This window comes from Amblyomma maculatum, chromosome 11 (assembly GCF_055883805.1).
Source record: "Amblyomma maculatum isolate TAMU_Amacu chromosome 11, ASM5588380v1, whole genome shotgun sequence".
Taxonomy (NCBI): Eukaryota; Metazoa; Arthropoda; class Arachnida; order Ixodida; family Ixodidae; genus Amblyomma; species Amblyomma maculatum.
This window is the reverse complement of record NC_139354.1, coordinates 35,376,678-35,399,105: the sequence shown is the minus strand read 5'-3', so window position 1 is coordinate 35,399,105 and position 22,428 is coordinate 35,376,678. Positions and strand designations below refer to the sequence as shown.

General features: G+C 46.7%; 1 protein-coding gene across 1 annotated transcript in view; it reads left to right on the top strand.

Moving 5' to 3' along the window:
• Window positions 1-15,819: 15,819 nt before the first annotated feature.
• LOC146173467 (lipase member K-like) overlaps window positions 15,820-22,428 on the top strand; it is a 30,694-nt gene continuing 24,085 nt past the window's right edge. Inside the window, exon 1 of the mRNA XM_084584076.1 lies at window positions 15,820-16,012. Coding sequence (XP_084440202.1) covers window positions 15,820-16,012 — 193 coding nt within the window. The remainder of the gene's footprint in view (window positions 16,013-22,428) is intronic.

Here is a 22,428-nt window from a genome sequence, read left to right as displayed (position 1 = left end):
CGTCGCCGCGCCGATCACTGCGCGCACTTCCCCACGCACAATGATGAGCATTGAAGTCCCCAACGATTAGTTGGCGTGGGGCACAACACGTTGACACTGCACGGAAACACAACACGTTCCAGGCTACAGCTGGGCGCACGTAAACACTTGCCACTGATGTGTCAACACCTCCGACGCGCACTGTCACTGCCACGCACTCCTGGGCGTTGCTCGTCGCCGCCGCCGTGTCGACGAGAGCGTGCTGAACGTCGCGCCGCACATACATAGAGGCCCGAGATTTCCCAGGTCGGTGGTTCGGGTCGCCGCAGGGGATTGCCGTACATGACACCTCCTCACAATTTGTTGGTGAATGGTAGCCAACGTATCCGGGCAGCCGCATTTGGGGCTCCCCTTTCCAGAGGCGGACGTACGTCTCCTGTAGCGCGATTACCTCTGGTTGCTCTGATGTTATGCGCGAGCGGAGCTCGGGATATCGCGCCGCGAGGGAACGCACGTTCCACTGCAGGACTGAGGGAATGCGAGGGGCTGCCCGGCGACTAGCCATGGTGTTGGCTGTTTAGTGTAGGAGGGCCTGTCGCTTCCTCGCAGATGCGGCGACCCTCAGAGCCCTCCAGTAGCAACACGCTGAGTGCGCGCAGCGCGGCCTGTAGGCGTGCAATTAGGGCATCACGCGCATCCGGAGGGCCGCCAACGGAGGTGGTGGAAACGGGCCTTGTGTGGGTAAGGGGCTGCTGCTGTTGCTGCTGCTGTTGCTGCTGCTGTTGCTGCTGCTGTTGCTGCTGCTGCGGCTGTCGGGACTGTCGCCTCTGGGTCTGCTGCTGCTGGGACTGCTGCTGGGGCCGCCGTCGCTGCTGCTGCTGGAGCTGCCGCGGTTGCGGCTGTTTGCTGAGGCTCGCAACATGCGCGTAGCTGCGCTTGCTTCCTTGTTGCAGGGCTGGCGAGACCGTTTCTTCCAGAACAACAGCGCGCACGGCCCGCCGCGAGAGAGGCACTTCTGACGTAGCCAATATAGTAGCGACATGCCTCTCTCGCTGCCAGTGAGGACAGACCGGGTCTGTGGCCGCATGCCGGCCGCCGCAGTTTGAGCAGCGTGGTTTCCTACTAGTGCACGCGTCGATGTCGTGTGGTCCACCGCAGCGGGTACAGCGCGCGGCAGCTCTGCAGGCCTCGGTGGCATGTCCCAGGCTGGAGCAGCGGCAACACTGCAGTGGCCGCGGGCGGCAGGGCCGGACGGGGAGACGCCGCCTGTATATCGATACATGTGACGGCGGCGTCGGCGCCGCAAACCGGAGAAGCAGCGTGCTTCCCGAAAGCGACGCCGACGTCACAGCCACTGTCGACTCCAAAGCGGCAAGCAGCTGATCTGCCGAGCGACGCGCGCCAACGCCGAATACGAGTCCGGTGGACTGATTGCGAGGGGCTGGTTCCTTAGCGCGCACTGCCAGGCCACGGATCACAGTTGTGGCGAGCAGCGAGCCAAAGGTGATCTCACACCCAACGTCCACCGCTACCACGTTCCGGCGTGTGTTAACGCGAACCGCCAGCACGCCCGGGCGTGGGCTCAGCTCCTCAGCAATCTCCCATCCCTGCTCCTTTGTGATGGCAGCGCCGCGGTCCTCCGGCCGGAACAGAACTGTCCAGTGCGGCCCCTCGTGAGATGGCACAGCAGCAGCAGCTTTCTGGAGAGCAGCCCTGCGTCTCCGTTGGGCTCGGGTTGAGACCTGGCCCCAGGGAATCAGGCCGGTGGCCTCCTGTGAGCACGCGGGTGCCATGGGGGGGGGGGGTGGCTCTCTTCACTGTCAAGCGGGCGTACGAACGGACGGCCGTTCGTCTGGTCCCGCGTCGGGCTCAGGCTGGCTGCAGCATGCTCACGGGCGGTGTCCGTTGGCGCCTGCTGCTCCTCCTCAGCCAGCGTCCTCGCCATCAGCTGATCATCCGTAGGGCTGGTTTCCCTTCCTTCGAGAGCGGAGGGAAGACGGCCGGCAGGTGTGAGAGGGGAGGCAGAAGGGGTGACGCATAGCGCTTCGCGCTTAGCAGCAGATTCTTCCCCACTGCTGCCATTGTCCTCCTCTATCTCCCCTGAGTTGGTGGAACGACGCCTCTTGCGATGGGTCGTCTCATCCATGGCACTGTCCGCATTGTTGGGGGCCTCCTGAACAATAGCTGCCCCTGCTGCAGGAATGTGGTCCCCGCCGGCTGGTGGCTGCAGGCGCTGCGCCGAGCTGGCAATGGCGGCTTCCTCGTGCTCACCCGCTTGCGCCGCCATCTCTGCAACACGTGGTGGAAGGGCCATGGTTCGCAGCGTCTCCTTCGCCGTCTCCGGGGTTAGGGCAGCGCGCTGAGCTGCACGCTGCACGCACTCAATCCATCTCCCCAAAAGCGGGGACGCATCGAAAGACCCATCGCGGCGGGCGCTGTGCGAGCGAAATCCACCTTGGTGTTTTTTCACCTGCTTTCGCGGCCCGCGGCGGCGGGTTTCTTGGGAGGGCTCCATGGCCGGGGCCCCCGGGAGGTGATTATCCCAGGTCCAGGCCAGGGGCGTGCGAGACGATCGGGCGCTAGGTGGAGGCCCAACACGAGGTGCCGAAGCGCGCGGCCAGTCCAGTCCGAAGTCGAGGGAGCATGAAAAAACACGTCCTGCTCCGTCGGAGGTCGGCGAGAGACCACCTTCTCGGTTAATAGAGAGTTTTAGCTTACCGCGATCCGCGATCCGCTACTGGGATCCGCCACCGCGCGTTCCACTGCGCATGCCCGACCCCCCTTGACGCCGCCAGATGGTGCCACATACTGGATGTCGACAAGGCCATAAAATACAAGGCCATGAAATACCTAGAGTAGCAGAATATAAATATCTGGGGGTATGGGTAAACGAAGGATTGGCATACATTGGAAAGCATGAGCGATCACTTAAGGCCAAAGGGCGAAGGAATGCCGGGATAATGAAGCATAATGCATTGTGGGGATACAATAGGTATGAGGTATTGAGGGGTATTTGGAAAGGAATTATGGTGCCCGGACTTAATCTCAGAAATGCGGTTTTGTGCCTAAAATCAGAGGTACAGTCGACATTAGAAATAAATCAGAGATCCGTTGGACGATTAGCACTAGGGGCCTACGGCAAAACCACAATTGAGGCGGTACAGAGAGATATGGGCTGGGCATCTTTCGAAATACGGGAAGCTCAGAGTAAAATATTATATGAGGAACGCCTGAGGAAATTGGACGGTAACAGATGGACAGCTAAAGTATTTAAATACCTGTACTTAAAAAGCGTTGACTCACAATGGAGGAAAAGAACTAGGAAACTAACTAGTAAGTATGCTAGTCACAAGGACGGAGAAATTAAGAGCATTAAGCAACAGGTGAAAAACACAGAAGGTAAAAATTAGATAAATTCGATGGAAAAGAAACAGAGTGTGGAATTATACCGAAAGTGGAAAATGCAGATCAGGAAGGAAGATTTCTTTGATAATTGAAGAGGCAGTGCCCTACTTTTTGAAGCTAGATCAGGGTGCCTTAGAACACGCAGCTACAAAAAGAAATTTAACAATGGAGATGACGCATGTGCTGTATGTGGAAACTCCAGTGAAACAATTGACCATATATATATACTCGAATGTAATGGTATCCACCCGGAAGTTGATGCAGGCGCAATCACTGTTCATGAAGCTCTGGGGTTTAGAGATAACTGTGGCCGGGTGAATAAACCGGCGGTGGAAACTAGCAAAAAACGACTGGAAGATTGGTGGCTTAAAAGCAGAGAAGTGACATAATGTTAGTAATGTAGGAACAAAAATTTAATAAATAGAATGATGGTTTAGTTAACCATTCTAAATCAATAATTAAGATATAGGGAGAAAAATGAGCATGATAGCTACTGCTATCACCCCGTTTCAAAGGGGATGCTCCTATATTCCATCCATCAATCCGACGCACAGACCTTCCGCGTCGGGACCAATCAGCTTGACCGCCCCGCCCACGCGCGGTAGAGAGCCACGGTGGCGGACCGCGGATAACGGTAAGCTAAATCTCTCTAATATCGCGAACCGAAGCGCCAAGCTGAGGGGCTCACGCGTGCAGTGCACGCAGCACTCAAAAAGACGAGCCGCTACCGGAATAGTGTCCATGACGTAGTGACCTTCGCGGCTGCAGCCAATGGCTGCCTGTTGTGGCCTGTCACTCTCGTTAGTTGTGACGTAGATACCCACGGCAGAATACATACAGATCTAACCGCCACGCCAGAACCGAGAAGGCTGCTAATTACAAAAAAAAAATATTAATAAAGAGCTGTCTGTTCCAAACAGTTGTAATTTGGGGGAACGCTCGGAAGCATTCGTTCTACACATTCAAAACGTTTATCAGTGACCTTTCTCGGCATTTCATGGTCCCTTCAAGGTATGCCCACCCGGACATTTTCGCATTTGAACAAAAACACTCTGCACTGGTAAGAATGCAACTTGAAATACTTTCCAACGACTAGTACTTTAAGGGTGTAGTTCTTCGTTTAATGTGCCCAACGATGCAAATAATGTTCCTGGTATTGCATTTACCATGCTTCAAGTAGTGTTGCATCGCTGCCCCTGTTTGTCCTGAATCTGCAATTCGGTTGTTCTTAAACTTTTTAATGTATTTTTACAAGCGTTTCGGTTACATTCTACAAGCAGGGGTCTCCGACTTCTGCAACTAAATGCCATCGTCGGTAGTGAAACTCTCTGTAGCCTTCTCCACACCCGATAAAATCTGTTTCCTTTTTTGGCCGGAAAGATAGAATACTACTACTTTCCGGCTGTCAACTGCAGCAGAATATTATGCTTGCCTAGCCGCTATTACATGGGTTGTTCGCGTGTCGTTCACCCTCGTCGAGCTTTGATCAGGTCCCTGTTGCAGAGCGAATCTACTCATCTTTCCCCCAGCTGAAACACGGCCGCCTCTAAATATGTTTTGTTGATCGACGCTTTATGAATTCTTATGCAGGATAAAACAAAGAAAACGTTTTCGGGGAAAAAACAACAACAAAGACCGTACTCCTGCCCTCGGTACTTAATGAGACTTTCTGGGTCCATTGACAACCTTAAGCGGCTCAATTAAACCAATTGGCACATTATATCTGCCACAGGCCTCGAATGACGTTGTATTGAGCTATGTAGAGTTGGCACAACAAAATTGTAGTTTTTAAAAGGGCGGCAATTTCTATGCAAAATGCGAGGGCAACACTTTCATATTATATAGTAGCGAATATGGAGATATTTTGCAAGACAGCACAGAAAAACACAAGCTTTGCCACGTCAGCCCTTTTCCAGATCAGTGCGACAACAAGCCCAAAAAGCTCATCGCCCCGCGGGCACAGCTGTGTGTTCCGGCTTGTGGCGAAAACGAAGGGCTCTCCACATTTGTGCCTGATTTCAGCGACTGCGTATGTGTCACATTCAAGTGTGACCGCATACGCAAAATTTAACTCAACTGCGCATAATTTGCGTTCAGGAATAAAGGAGTTGCCCCAACCAAACTTGTACTTTAAATGATTCAACACTTTCTGAGGCGCTTCCGTCTTGAAGCATCATACAGTCACCGCTGAGAACTTGATAAGGCCAACTCGGCTCAGTAGCCTACGTCATGCCCGTGCACGCAGATTGATTTGCCGGCCATTTATCGCCCATCCGCAGTCGTGACGTAGGCAGCTTGGAAAGAAGGTGATGCAGCTGCCATGTCAAGTTTTCGGTGGTGACAACCATACACGAATCCCGCACGTCTAACTTAACAATTACCGGCAGAAAGCTACGCTGTAAAAGCATTTTCACCTTTCAGCACGATACTACCGTACCTCTTCAAAGATACCAGTTAACGCACAGCCTTCACAATGCTGCTCTCAACGTCTGCACCTCTCTGCGAGTACAAATAAAAAGAGGAGAGATCCGCTCCGTCCGCTGCGTTTCCAGGAGTGCGCATGTGCGCAGAATCCGGCCTGTATCAGTTTACACGTCGCTCGGTCAACGGTTTGCTAACAGTTGTTTCGGGGCGACGATAAACGTACCAAGCCGCTATAAATTCCCTTTCACCGCAAGTGACGGTACCATTGCAGCACATACCTAAATTCAGGCACTTATACAGGGCGCACAGCTTGCGATGGTCCATTTAAAAATGAGCTGTAGCTAAGTATTTGGGGGCCTTGTGTTTTAAACCTGTTGGTGAGAAATAAGTTTGGAAGACGACGTGCTATCGCTGCCATTGCAGGAACATGAATCCGGCTTTGATGATAGCATTTTGGCTGCGGGTGTTTTCTTTGCTGACTTCATTGACGATGCCAAGGTTGTCAGCATCCGATGTATATGAAGATGCCATGCAGGACCCGGTATGTGAATGCCATTTCACACTTTCTGTCTGATTTTAAATCATACGTCTCCTTTGCAAGTATATTTGATGGATTTTTGCAAGATGGGTGTAAACATTGAATTATTGCAACCTTATCTTATGACTTACCGAAAGGGGACAAATCAGGGGAGGGTTATTTTCTGGCACCAGCAAAGTAAACTATTGTTTGTGTTGGCGGAGAAAGCGATGACCTACCGGCATGAGCCCCTTAAAGAATCTAAATTTTCCTATAAAATAAAATATAATTTTGTAGTGCACGAGATCAATGGTGAGATTTCAATTAATGCTATTATACTATTAAAACAGTGACATTATTACATTTGTTCTCCGCCAGCTTTTGCTCCTGTTAAAAAGGGTTTCAAAAATATATTAACATAACATTGTGAAGAACATGCCAGAGGGAAGCCTGCAAAAATGAAATACAGACGACCGCCGCCTGAAAGCAAAAACTCTTTATAGACATAAGACGGGATTTCGCTCAATGAAGTATTGCCGCAGTGTTTGGAAGCTTTTTGTTTTTAGCGCAATCAGTTTTCTTACTTCTTATTATTATGACTTTGCAGTACTGTGTATAGTCTGCTATGCCACCTCCTTTATTTATGATATACATATAGAAAGCGACTTTACTAAAGAAAGATATATCAGCGCTTTCAGTGAATTCAAATTCAAAATTCTCACACAAACTATAACAGACCACAGGTACGAAAATGGTTGACAGAACAGCAATCTGAACTGTGTTTAGAAAGGAGCTGAGTCTCCTGCACTTATACACTTGATTTCGTTAATTCTGATTGAAGATTTTGACAAGGGGACTTACTTTTGTCAGAGCATCCCTGGCATCATAAAGAAGTAGTGGACCCTTGAGATGTATTATGCGCGCATTAAACCAGTGAAATCGCTGCTATTAAGTTGAGAGGACATTTTTCTCAGAAAATATGCGCACCACATGCTTCTCCTATAATTTGTAGTGCATAAGCCAGTCTTCAAGATCGTCAATTCAAACTACTGAGAAAATAAGACACATACATACCCAACCGGGTATGAACACGTTGAATATACTTTGCATGAACGATGCTTGCAGAAAATTATACAGCACAAGGAGCATACTGAAGAAGATAAGGGAGATCAATAATGTCAACCCGATTCCAAATAACAGGCATCCGAAAGCACACAAGGCCAGAAGAGTGGTAAGATCGGAAGCAAAAAAAAAAATGGCATGAAAAATAAAACATACTATACGTCGACGTGACCCCATACAGAGAAAAATAAGGAGCGGTAGCCAGCGTGGTTGATCACCAGCTTAGTGAAATCAACTACACATCCATAAAACAAATCAATATTCTCTAGTCTGAGGAAACATCTATTGCAGTCAGTATCGTCCATCAGGGCGAGGAGACAACTACACATGCAAATATGGACTCAAATAAGTTGAGCAGTAGGTAAAGCCGCGGACGCATATCCACAGTGGCCAACCGTATACTCAAGGCGAGAAAAATCACCTTCTCAATGTGCATCATAACGTCAACACCAGGCCATGCGACTCTCAAATGGAACCAGCATAAGCGAACCGGGGAGGCGCACAACGAAGGGGAACTACAGGCAGCCAGTAGACGCTATGGAGCCAAGACTGCAGTCTAACACATACCCTACTCTCAGTCTACTCAGCAAAATCTATGCGACGACATATAGAAAAAAGTACCGGCTAGGTGGGGATTACCCTATGCTGTACCCTGTTAGATGGGCCAGTCACAAAACAGAGGTGGAGGCAATAAAGACCGCACCAACACAGGAGCAGTAGGAGGCTGCGCTGTTCTGCTTGATGCTTGATGTTGAGCTCAAGCTGATTGACAAAGTATGCAATATGGCAAGTGACACTGTGAGTCTGGACTGAAGGCCGCGTCAACGCGGCAGAAGCGAATTCTTTTTGCCACAGCAAAGTTTTTCACCCACTCCACAAAATAAAGTAAACTGAAAGTAGACGGTACTTGTAGCCATTTGGCAGTTATTTGCAGCGGATTTCACCTCAGCTGCCACCAACGAAAGCAGCATTTACTTAAGTAGACGCTACCTCAACGAACATACCAAGGTGTGCTGCTTGGATGACGTGCCAAAGTATACATCGCAGGCCTTAAGTGTAAGGCTTCCAACCGACGGTATATCCAGCTCTTATTGTCGTTATTATACATCCTCGGTATAAAAAGGATCCACAAAGGTTCCCCGAGGAACAACAATGAAAAATTAATTTTGAGTCGTTTATATGAGACAAGAATTAGCTTCATTAAAGCAACTAATATTAATGTGATATGGTTATCGAAAACCGGAGAGAAAAAAAAGGTAGTGTCTCATCGCCAAGCGTATGTGTAAGGATGGAAAGTTTTAATAACTCAGCTTGTGTCATTCTGGGACAGCCAGTAGAAGATGGCTGTAGCACTGTCATCAGTCACTTTTCGTAACAAAACTGTGCGTTCCAAGCACGACCAATATACTGAGGTTTATAGTTTAGCGCTATCGCTCGCCGGTGCCTACCGTCTACCGCTACCGCGTCCCTGCGGGCCAAATGCAGCAGAATTTGAAGGGACGTGACGTCGATTCATCTGTCGCCTTCAGGGTGATATAACGGTAGTCGGTAGCGGTAAGCGGGCTTTAAACGAAATGTCTCTGCTCTGGTTTGGTTTGCCCGGCTTTATAGAGCCTTCTGGTGTCACCTCTTGTTCTTGAGCAAGTAGACTTCGATGGTTGAGTCAGTCGCTGAACGGACTGTAAATGTGTAGTGCCGCATTTAATGTCTTCGTTTCGCACTGGAAAGTGCAGTCAACCTCGCTTGCTGCATTATTAAGGTAGACTACGCTATTCGAAGCCACAGCACTCCCCCGCTCTTCAGCGACTTTGAAAATATATGGGGACTACAGTATTCAGCGCACAGCATAAACAGACCACCAGTTAAAACGCCCGCGCGAGCTGGTGTTGCTACGCTGTAATGCAACTGCAATTAAAGGCAAGCTGAAATGCTTTTCTGACAATTTCCCGAGATGCATGCGTTAGAATATATGAAAGGTGTACATTAGGCTCACGAAATGGTTTCGCGCTACCATATAAGGTTATAACCTAATTTACTATTAAATATGCGACAATTCTCAGGCTTCTCCTCACAACACTGCAACACGGTGGTGAAACTAGACAATGACGTCATTATAGGTTTCCACATCTTTCGCTCAATTCTTTCGGCGAGTCACCCGATGCGCCAAACGACACCTCACGACCTTTACCTTCATTCGCGTTGGTCTTCTTCCTTAAAGCAAACGTTTCCGCCATGGAAATGCATCATCTCTAGAGATGACGTCATCACTGGTGTCTCCACATGTCACCGTGTAATGCGGAGAAGCCTGAATGCCGAAATAGATATTTAGCGATTACATAATGATTTTAAATGCTAGCGCAAAACTTTAAATTACAAATTTCTTCAGTTTCCCTTTAAATACTAAACGGTACATGCAGTAGTCCGAGGAGACATTTGAAATGCATTTTTCAAGCTTGCCCTATTCGCTTGAAGACTGAAGCTAGTAGCAACAACTGCGCGATATAAAACAAAATATTTCGCTCACAGTTGGCCCTATGAGGAAATCGTAGATAGCATTAGGATTTGGTTTTCCCTGCCGACTAACTTCCCATATTCAGCCGGACACACTTAAGATCTCACTGTGGGCTACTGTGGAGTGCGCCCAGCTGAAGTATTCTCTGCACAATGTGTTCCAAGCGTCATTACATTTCAGAGCGATCATTCGTGACCGCCAAGCTCTACTGGCTTGCCGAAACGCAGAGTTAAAGCACGGTGCATTTTTCCTCTTTTGTTGTCTGCCGGCAAATAGAAAGGTGATGAGGGCATGTTGTTTCGCCGGCTGCTGATCGGACATCAGCGACATCTCTGCTATCGAAATTAAAAAAAAAATGACAGGAGATCATTTGTCATCAGGTGGTCTCCACGTAAGTGATACCAGAGGCACTATTATGGCGCCCATCTTGCAGCTTAAGCCAGCTTAAGCAATGCGAGTTGGAGCAGGGGAAGATGAACCGGTTAGACGCACGTTGTAGCCTTTTTCTTTATACATGGACGCAAAATTGTGGTAGCTCTGGCGTGAGTGCCAGAGGCGGGCATTAGACCTCAAAAAGTGCAACCTCACCTCAACCTCAATAAAAATTTTCTGACCTCACTCAACCTCAACCTCACGCTTTGAGGTTGAAGTTTGATCAGGTGACCTCACCTCAATTTTTCTGATGCCACCACAGACCTCACTCAACCTCACCTCAAACTCAAACTGTGAGTTTGAGGTCGGTTGCTCGACCTAAAAAAAATATATATATATAGAAAAGGTTTTTCACTTGATAACACTGACTATAAAACATCATGGCACAAGTTCTGTGTGGTGACACGCCAGAATGACGACATAAATTTTAAACAACATTTAATATGATGAGGCTTACTCGTGAAGTGAAAAAAATGAAATGAACATTTGCCAGCGGGGCTATTGATTCATAGCAGGCTGACTTAATAACGGCACTATAATTGGTCAGTTTCAACTCTTCAAATTTTATTCTTATAATTTGTTTTGATATGGTGACTTTTGACCTAATTCCCGCTGTAATGCTTGTGTGTCCTTGGTGCTGCTGGATGCGAACACGCGAAGGTCTGCGGTGAAATGCCGCACATATCTGTGGCCGTCAGTGTTTCCTCCGCGACAAGCAAGTAAACATTTCTTGGTGAAGACATTTTCTTGCGATTTGAAATCGAATCGGATGACAAAATCACGAGGAATCTAATGTTTCTTCAGTGCTATGGCTCTGTTACAAAAAAAAAAAATAAATAATAGATCGACCACTTACGTATATATGGAGGATGTAGTACCTAACATTAATTTATCATATTGACTTCTGACGAGGGACTTATCGCAAGAGGCTGACGAAACAAAATGTTGTCATATGCAGAGACGCTTAGTTACGAAAAGGTAAAGCATGCTTGACGTTTGTCTTTGTGCTACTTTCGATAATCCTGACGAGTGGGTTGTGCTGTATGGAACAAACGCCGTGACAAATTAATGGAAAGATTACCCTCCCTTCTACTTATAATAACTAACGGTGAATTTGCAGCCCCAAAACAGTCCTTTTATCATTTATATAAATCAAGGAAATAATACGTTGGATCAGAGATAATTCGCACATTACCTTGAGGTGCCGAGAAAAGCTCAACTGCTGGTTCCCTTGTCCCCACAGCTTCTTGTTGCAGTTAATGCATTCCAAGTTTACAATGCTTTTCGTTTCTTTTGCATGGCCTTCGGAAATGGCCTTCGATGTCTTTGTCAATTCGACAACTGCGCGCGCACGGATCATTATCGGCATATTTAGATTTTTTTGCTATATCTGCCATAACCACACCTGCCATAACCGCAACCATGTCATGCACCCTGGACGCCGAACGCAACCATGCGGCAGACCTCGAAGAAGGGCGGATCTCAGCTGGAAAGGGCGAAAACTTCCGTCATAAATTACAGCAAGTCGCCGACCACGGCCATGGCTGCATGTCTTCGCTTGAAAAAGATGGCCACGGTAAATGGCGAAGAACATAACATGTTGTTTAGATGCTGCCTTTTTTTTGTTTTGCCAATTTCGGGCGGCTCCCCGACACCGTTTTGGGGCGACTTCCAAGCAGACGTTCCAGGAACGATTGGTGTCGATAAGAACGTGGGGCTGAGACACCAGCTTCTAGTCGTGACGAGAGAACCATGCCCACTGGAAGAGTGTAGCGCGAACACTTAACCCACGTTACGGGAGTTGTTTCGTTTTTCTTCGACTGCATAACATCAGTCAAGACAGAAAAGCCAGCGGGTGGTGAGCAGGGTGGCGACGCGTCTACGAGGAAGAGCAGAGTTTGAACACTGACTGCCGTGTCCCCCCTGCGAAACGATGAGATGCCTGCATGGTCGACAAGCGACAGAAGTCCGCGCAGCCGCCGCGGCGTTCCGAGAAGCGAGAAGGGCCTGTCTTTATATTTCTTTAGACCAACAGGAATACGCCAGTCGGAGGTGGCGCACAACCAAAAGCCAAAGAAGCAAAAAAAAAAGGAATGTTGCGAGAGGAAGTATCTCAGAGTTGTCTCTTCTGATTTCCTTGTCTCTTTTTCTTGGGGGGAGGGGGGGGAGGGAAAGGGGAAGGGTGGCGATTGGCCGTACCGCAGAAAAGCGGCCGGTTGTGAGTAAACGGGTGCACAAACGCGAGAGGGGGCACTGGCAAGTGACCACACAAAACGTAAAGAAAGGAGGAAAAATAGGGGTGTGCAAGTATACTAAAAAACTAAAGAGAAGCGGAGACGCAGATTTTCACTCGCGCATTCACACGCTCGAGCACCGCGCACGTATCTTGCTCTCTCGCCCACACTGCCACTGTTCTTGTAACTCTCGGCCCGTTGACAGAAACACACTTAAAAATACCTAAAGCTCACAAACTCCCAGAAGGAACCCCAAAACAGACTGAAGCGCGTGTATGTGCAGTGGCTTACTTTCCAAGAAATGCCGAGGGGTTCCGGTGTCCGCGCTTTGTCCGCTATGAGTCGGACACCGGCTGCGGAGCCGAAAGAGGAGAAGCCAGCTTAGGAACAAAAGGCGTGCCCGCCACTTTGGCTGCAAGCTGTAAAACGGAGGGGAGGCCCTCAATAAACGAGCATGCAAACGAAAAAGGCGCAAGCACACCTAGGGTATTAGAAAGGGATGGCTGCAAGCAGTCGTCAGTCACCTGTCTGCTCTTCAATGATTCTTCGAGGAGAGCACATTAATTTCATCTTTTTATGCAAAGGTTAGTTTAATGTCTAGTGACTAATAATAATAATAATAATAATAATAATAATAATAATAATAATAATAATAATAATAATAATAATAATAATAATAATAATAATAATAATAATAATAATAATAATAATAATAATAATAATAATAATAATAATAATAAAGTGGATTGCACTGATACAACTACGACCTACCGTCCAATTGCTTTCTTTCGTTTTAACTCGTACCGTGTACAAAGCAAAAGCAGATTTTATTTACTAAAATACAGGCTCAGTGGGGTGACTTCTCTTCAAGCCATTTATCTCTCGTCTCTTCTGCATCCTTGTTATTTCCATATGCCTATCTGAAACCTCCTCTCTCGTGCCATCCTCCCCAAGGAATTCCTTGGTTGCCGGATCTTGCGCTTCCCTCTTTTCTACTATTCTAGTTCTTTTTTTTTTCGAGAAGTCGGCGCAGTCACGTAGGCCTGGAAACCCTTCGAGTTTTTCTTTACTTCCCAAACTCGCTCGGAATGGTGGAGGGATCTTGTTTCACCTTCTTTCGTGTCCGCAGCCGTCGTCCGACCCCACTCCTTTGCCGCGCTACACTTTACGCCCCCCCCCCCCCCCCCCCTCCCCCTTTTTTTTTCGTGTCGAGCGCAAACGCACAAGCGCAAACCGTTCGTTACATGCGTTTGGCAGCCAAAAGAGTGTACACGGCAAGCATTATGAAAGGTGTTTTGCCGGCTATTTTATCGCTGTGGGAAACAATAATTTCGACCTCACAAGCCGACCTCACTAAACTACGATCTCACTCAACCTCAAACTCACGCATGAGGTTGAGGTCTCGTTTGCTGACCTCACTCAAAAATATTTCAGGTGTGGCCAACCTCACCTCAACCTCACCTCACTCCGTGAGGTTGAGGTCATTTTGAGGTTGAGGTTGACCTCATGAGGTCGAAACCTCATGAGGTGCCCACCTCTGGGTGAGTGCGTATCTCCTCATAAAGAATATACACAGAGAGAGTGGCAGGCACAAAGTACCGCAAGTCGCTCAGGACGCGCCGCGGTCCGGTTCTGCAGCTCATCCTAAGCTGGCTGGAAATTTTTGACGAGCCTTTATCGGCGTTTCAAAAATTTTTGTCTTCTGTGTAGGCTTTACAGTAGTGCATGCTTGTCGAGTTCATATCAATGGCTTCCGTTAAATCAGATATTAATGAGATCAATATGCAGAGAACAAGTAAAAATGTACTGAATTCTAATGGATTCGATAGATAGAAATGAGAATAGATGACTGAAGTTAGCGTGGACAATTAAAAAGAAATAAAACTAACGCTGCTCAGCTTGCACTGTTAAAATCACAGTTGATTTAAACCAATATAGAATAAAAAATGAACAAAAATTTAATTTTTTTGCAGTAAAGAAAAAAACAGAAAAAGAAAGGAGAGTGGAGTGTAAGTCAAACCTGTGGAAGTGTTAGAAGACAGCGATAATATTTCATTTTTCTTGAACCATCATTACTCTCTCTCTTTTTTCTTATCTAGGCTACCTCCCCATTGGTTTGTTTTACTATTGCTTGATAATTTGCCCTTTGTATGTTCTGGAAAGGTGAAATGTGATAGATCTAATATCAATTATAGCTAATGTATTTGTACACAGATTGACTATCACTGAATGGAGGGAGAAGGAATGGTTCAGTTATACAATTAGCATTTCATTATTCTTCTCTGGTTGCTTCCTTCTGATTGTATGACTACGAAATGTCCAACTTATTAGAGCAACTTTCTACCTCGCCATGTTGCCGGAATCATCGTCTTCGTCATCAGCCTTGTTACTTTAACGAGCGGCAAAGGAGACCTCTGCCATGCAATCAAGCAGTTCCCTCCTTGAATGTTTAAAATTCTACACCCAATGATTGGTGGTGGGGGAAGGGGGGGAGGGCTGGAGGCTACTCTCGTTGACAGGACATATCTGTTCGAATAATTATTTTGCTGCTAAGCACAAGGTCAACTGAAAAAGAAAGTGCGCGGCGTTTGTTTTTTTTTTCGTTCAGTTGAATCAGAAATCGAATAGATAATTTTTAACTTAATATCGTCGCGCTCTGAGTATGGTTTACGATCTCCACAGTTGCTAGACGCACTTCATGACTGTAACATCAAACCAGTATTCAGCAAAAAACATGCGACAAGAGTGAGTTATTATTAATTTCGTGTAGAAATTGAGTAAAGGGGAGAAAATGATGTAACGAAGAAAAAAAGATGAAAGAGATTAAAAAGCAATAATATAGGCTTGAAATAAAGAAAACGATATATTTGTACCTCAGTAAAATCAAACGATGCAGAAATATAATATTCCAATGCATAGAGTTAGTGGAGAGTTTCCAATCCACAGGGTCTGAGCTTGAGCTACAGATAATAGGGCACTTACAGCTCTTGTGACAGTACATGTAAAGGTCATATTGTGTAGCACGAACAGGGTGCCAAAGCAGGTACTCAAAATAAGTGTGGCTTGTTTTTAATCATTTTGTAAATTAACCTAAACCACTGCTGTAGTGATTTATTTATGCATTATTTTTTTATGCAACACCATATACATTGACAAACGTTTAGATAACAGATTCCTTTCGCCAGGCCGGCCTAATGCGTAGTTTTGGCTACAACGTCGAAGTTCAGAAAGTCACCACTGAGGACGGTTACATCCTGGAAGTGGACCGAATACTACCGCGCAAGCCGGCAAATGACTCCACGACTCGGAGGACGCCGATCCTGCTTGTGCATGGACTACTCTCCAACGCCGCCACATGGGTGGCCAACCAACCTTGGCAGAGCCCAGGCAAGTCTACTTAGGTCTACAAGTAAATAACGATACGGGAAGTTTCCTTCATTACGGGTCCCCACGCTGTTAGCTTGAAACTACTGGGGCTGGAATGTATAAGAGAATGTTTTTGCAGATTAAAATCGGACCCCACTACAACAAATGGAGCATAAAAAAAAAAAAATTCTGTTCCCACTTCAGCTCCCCATAGAAACAAATAGAACAAATTTCTCACCACAATGAACTATATTTTGGGCGCGTTATCGGTTCAACAAAATTTTGCTAAGAGTGTATGAATATAAAAACGTATATAACAATAAAATAAGCATATCACCACAAATCTGCGTACTTCCTTAAGGCCACACACTGTTTTCTTTCACTAAAAAATTTTGCTTTGAACGATATGTGCAACTACTGGCCCACCGATTCACAGACAAATGAAGACCGTTATTGTTTGGTGGAGGTGACGATCGGGGTAGATAGATGTCTTGGAACAAGGGGCAGGTGCAAGCTTCCGTTTTCTTTCATAGCACCACCATCTCAAGTTTTATTGTTTCCCACGATAATCACATCGTGATGTAATTGCTCATTGAGTATGAAAATCGCATCTCAGGGCTCGTGGCCAAAACAAAAAGCGCAAGTTGCTGGCCGAAATATTTGTAAATAAATCCATTTTTATTGCAGTAGCAATACTGCGCCAGGTTTTGAGCCGTCGCGTGGTCCCGGCGGAGGTCATGCTCCACCTTGAGCAGCCGAGGAGGAGGAGGAAGAGAAGAAAAAGAAGAAAAAGGGTTTAAATGATGAGCTTAAGTGTCCCCAATAATGTATCACCTTACACTGACAGGGCGTGATAGGGGAATAATGTAGCAGGCAAAAGAAGCTTTCGAAGGAGGAGGAGGAGGAGGAGCAGGAGAAGAAGAAGAGTTCAAAGGATGAGATTAAGTGTCCCCAATAATGTAGCACCTACACTGATAGGGCGTGATAGGGGAATAATGTAGCAGGCAAAAGAAGCTTCCGCCGTTGTTATCGCAATTCAACTAGGTTTAACCAGAATTAAACCACAAATTTTTTTTAAGTGTCTAGCCTTATGTGACAGTGCGGTTAGGTCACAACAAAATTTTCGTTTGAACGAAATTTTTCCAGTTCCTCGTCAGTTTCATGGTAGTGAGATTCAACTGTATATGGAATAAACATGACGTCTTACGGGTGGTCGATGCCATTAAAAAGAAGGCTGCCATTAGGGGACATTTCTGGACCTTTCTATTGTGGGCACTGCCATATCGTTCACTGGGCTGCTTTTTGTAGCAGGTGCTGCCAGTTCCCTGCGCCTAAGCCACAGTGGTTTATCTAACAGTAAGGTTACGTCAAGCGAGAGGATGGTATAACCAGGTAAGGTAAGCAGCCCAGCCAGTGGTATGGCGGCACCTTAATAATAAGATACTTCACAAAACATAATTCTTTCGTATTTCGCAATTCTCACAAGCGAGAACATTTTTAAAATAAATTATAGACCAATGTTTGCCAAATTGAAGGTAATGTACGCCTTAATACGGGCCAAACTTATGATCTCTCAGCACTGTGGCATTTCTATTCCCTAAAAACGGACACATTATAAAAAGTAGATTTAAAAGAGCAAATTTTGGGAGCAATAAAAAGTGACTAAATTTTTCCAGTGATACCAAGGACATGGAGTAGATGGATACCAAAAGAACAGTCCAAAAGAGTGCGATAGGAGGCTAGGGGAAGGGGGGGGGGGGGCAGTGCGATGGGGGGCTATAGGATAGAGACTAACCTGGAACGTTTTAGCACTGAATTATGCCAGCCGAAAAATAATGCACTGCATATCCAGCAGATTTAGTTCGATTTATCTGGAGTTAAGATGCATCCTACGTTTAAATCACCCCACTGATTGCTCGAACAATTTACAGTATATGCATTTGAATAACTGCATTCACCGCCAAATATTTTAATTTATTTTCTTAACCAGTAACCTTCCTGATTTCAAAAGTCGAGAAATAGCTGCAACATTAAGCTCTGTATAGGTGACGTGTGCAATAAAAAATAAAAAGAAACACCCCAACATAATGTTTGCTTGTTCATTGATATTTTTTCCGGCTCCTCAGCTAAGCAGTTCCGTACATAAGTTACCATGGCTGTGCCTTTATTTTACAATTAGAGTTGTTCGCACTTCAGTTATTTTCCTTCCTATCGCGGCGTGTGTTAGCATTCGTACATAAAATATTTTTTTAACGCTCCGCCGATTTAGGTACACAGGCGCTGTAGTTTCGAAGCCTGCTGTTGAAGCCAAACTCTCATCAATTGAAACTATGCTTTTTCCCGGCGAAGTTAATGCAAGGTGAAACTACAGTCGTGCCCCGTTAATATGACCCCCGTTAATATGGACGACCCGATTTATGGACAGTTTTTCTGGGGACGAAACCTTTTCAATGTATTTATGCCTCGTTAATATGGAAACTCGCTGTCTGGACAGTGGACAGGGGAAGAACGCAGGCGCCCCATCTGGGCCCATGTATTTTTGTCTCGTTAATATGGACAGTCCTTGAAAAAAAGCAGAGGAGTCCGAACGGAAGGTAAAGAAGGGCGCGCCGCCCGCGAACCTACGCGACAGCCGATACGGCGGGATGCCTGAACGAGTCCTGTGGGGTTGGAAAGAACCGAAGCGGGCGTGTCGCCATTTTAAGGAGGGGGGGGGGGGGGGGGGGAGCGCAAGAGCGGAGAAGAACGTACACAGCAAACCTAGGGTCAGCGTAAGAAATACCCCGAAAGTGGGGAACCAGATTTCTGGGTGCAGCAGAAGTGCCGCCGCAGTCGGGAAAACAGCAACATGTGGTTGCAATAAATTCTGCTGAACGTGAACAGAGAGGCCGGTAAAAGCGTAAGAAATGACAGGAAGAAAGACAAGTGCCTACAGTGGCGGTGGGAACTGAAGTTTTCTTTCCCAAAGCGCAATGTGTGTTCCATGAAGCCGTTAACGCTTTTCGGAGAGAGTTAAGACACACTCACAAAGTAGAGCGACAAAAGAAAGGCGACGTACGAGCACGCAACCGGGACCGGGCGTGCCGTCCTGGACGCGCTTCCCTCTCATGGTTCTGGCTTTCGTCCCTGTTCCGCTGCCGAACTGCCAAACTTTGCACACTAGGCGGTCCGCAGGTCGGCTTCGCTTTGAGTCAACGATGCGGCCTTCACAAGGTCTGAGCTCTTCGTAGTCGGCTAGCCGTCGTTCTAAACTGTACTTCAGCTTGCAGTGTTTGTTTTATAGGAACACATAAAAACGGCGCCAAAAAGATGGGATGTTCGATAGCCCTCTGCAGAGCAGCTTGCCAACTTGACTCCCTCGCTTTCTCACAGAAACAGTACAAGGCAAAAAAGAGAGAATCAGAAGAACAGAAAGGCAGAAAGTTTTACTAGGCAAAATAAAAAGTGCAACGAATTAGGAGCCTGTAACCAACAACTTGAGTCTGGCTTTTCGCGTGGCGGGAGTTAAACGCAAAAGAACAGAGCTGAACGTAGGCGCGAAGAAATCTGTGAATACAAGTGACAAAAGCCATCTCAGTCAATCCAGGCCGCGAGGGACTAGTATCGACAGCTCAGCTGTTTCCTCGCCTCAGGAGAATCTCAAGCAGCTACTTAGCGGCTACTTTGCTCAGTGACGACGCCATTTTAGAAGTGGCGGTGAGTAGAGAATCAGACGCTGATTCATCGGCCAGTGAGGAGTTCGTGCTCGAAAGTTCGACCAACACAAAGCCCACCATCACGGGTGTCATGGTACGCGAGTCGTACTGCAGTACAATTTTTCGAAGACAACGATGACAAGGATAATGCACTCAAAATTGCCGGTGTTCTGTGAAATTTTGAGTCCAGTGCACACCGTTATGTACAAAAACAGTCGTTAATTACAATTCTTTTTTCTCAATAAAATCCTTTTTGTTTTTATTCATGACTCGTTATTTTGGATGACTCGCTTTATGGACAGTTTTGGTCGGAAACCAAAGTGTCCATATATTAACGAGGCACGACTGTATTTATATTTTTTTCCATTTCGCATCGCCATTAACGCAACTTTGAAAAGGCTTGATTGACACAGGATATAGAGAATAAGCAGATTTGCTGTATCTCAGGCCTTGAAAAAAGAATGTTTAAATACGCAGCGGTTCTGCAGTTTTGACCTGAAAATTGGCAGTAGACCGCACTGCTCTCGAATCGTGAAAGTGAAAACATTCCTCAGTAATGACTGAGACGGGGTCTAATGCTCATTGCTCTGAAACTGCCGCCCCATATCGGCATTTTTGGTCAACATTGTAGATCCGCTAATATCACACCATATGCTACACTCCTGTCATAGCATTTCATCGCATCCAAGTGGGCTGGTTGGGTGATCCATTTGGACCTTGCGCGAACGGCGCTAAGCTTTCAATTTCTGCATGCTGCACACACACACACACACACACACACACACACACACACACACACACACACACACACACACACACACACGCACACACACACACACACACACACACACACACACACACACACACACACACACACACACACACACACACACACACACACACACACACACACACACACACACACACACACACACACACACACACACACACACACACACACACACACACACACACACACACACACACACACACACACACACACACACACACACACACACACACACACACACACACACACACACACACACACACACACACACACACACACACACGCGCGCGCGCGCGCACACACACACACACGCGCACACACACACACACACACACACACACACGCACGCACGCACGCACGCACGCACACACACACACACACACACACACACACACACACACACATATATATATATATGACCATGAGAATATAGGCGTATCGATTTTTGCGTTTGGCCAGGAAATCTTGTCTACTCCATTCTGTTTTTGGTTCTTCAAAAATTTCAAAGGCAGAGGGACCCTGAATTTCTGAGAGGCGATGCCAACGGTTAAAGGCGTTTCTAAACAACCCGTCAACAGAGCGGCTGGAGTAATCCAGTCAAATGGGCGCCTGACTGTCAGACAACTTGCCGAATACTGGTAGATTTTCAGTAAGAAGCATCTACAAAATTTTGAAAGACATTTTCACATGTCTTGAATCTGCGCAGTGCTTGTATCCCCCGCCTGCGTATGCCAGTTCAGAAACTAAACTGTTAAGCCCTGTTTCTCGAGCGGAAACGGTGCCTAGAAGAAAAAAAGCTAGGTAGAAGACCAATATTAGTGAAGACAAGACCTGGGTATACTGACAATAGCCAGAGAAAAGTGCCAGAACATTCGCCCGGGTGGCATAGTGGTTACGGCGCTCGGCTACTGTTCCCAAGGACGCGGGATTGAATCCCGGCCTCGGCGGCAGCTTTTCGATGGAGGTGGAAAACAAGACGCCCGTGTGCTGTGCGATGTCAGTGCACGTTAAAGAACCCCAGGTGGTCGAAATTTCCAGAGTCCTCCACTACGGCGTCTCTCATAGCATGAGTCGCTTTGGGACGTTAAACCCCACAAACCACCACCACTCACTCGGTTGAAATGGGGCAGTCTCAACCAAGCTGAGGCACAAAAGTCGGCAAACAACGCAATTGCCATCCCATTTTTCAAAATCAAAATGGAAGTTGGATGCACCTATGCAGCTCTTAAAGTTCTTTCATCTTCTTCTTCTTTTCGTCTTTCATCTTTATTTTCACTGTGAGGTACATGTGCATGGATTATAAGTATTACAGAAGGAGGTCCCAATGTATAAACTGTCCGGGGGACCTCCTATGACAGAATGGATAAGATTAGCAGGTAACATACAGGAAAACAGGAAACAGGTAACATACAGGAAAACAGGAAACAGGTAACATACAGGAAACAGGAAAACAGCAGGTCGAACAGGAAAAGCAAAGAACTGTGGAAGTGTTCTTTTTTTTTTTTCATTTTTCAGGTTGGTGGGGGAACAAAACTCAAGAAGAAGGCCTGAACCTGTGGGATATTGGAAACTGCCCCTCGATTAACGCAAGGGCTCACGTTATGAACACAGAATTTCGATTTCTAGCTCGGAAAAGTGCTGCGTGCTTCTTTCGGCCACTTCTGGTACCCCGTGGTAAATAAAGAACTAAAGCGGCGTCAGTATGATACAGCACAGAAAGCAGTCAATGCTTCGGAGGTGATTTTCAAGCATATGGCGAAAGAAAAATAATTCGACCATATTTTTCATGTATGGTGGAAACGACAGGATAAGTCAGCCTTTCTATTTTTAAATTGTCAGCCAAATTTCCCGGTTTTGAGGGGGGGTCATTCAGCACGCGTCACATCAAACTGTTGCCGCTAGGCTGCCTCGATGCGCATTAAGCGTTTTAAGTTGTTACGTTTTCTCATTTC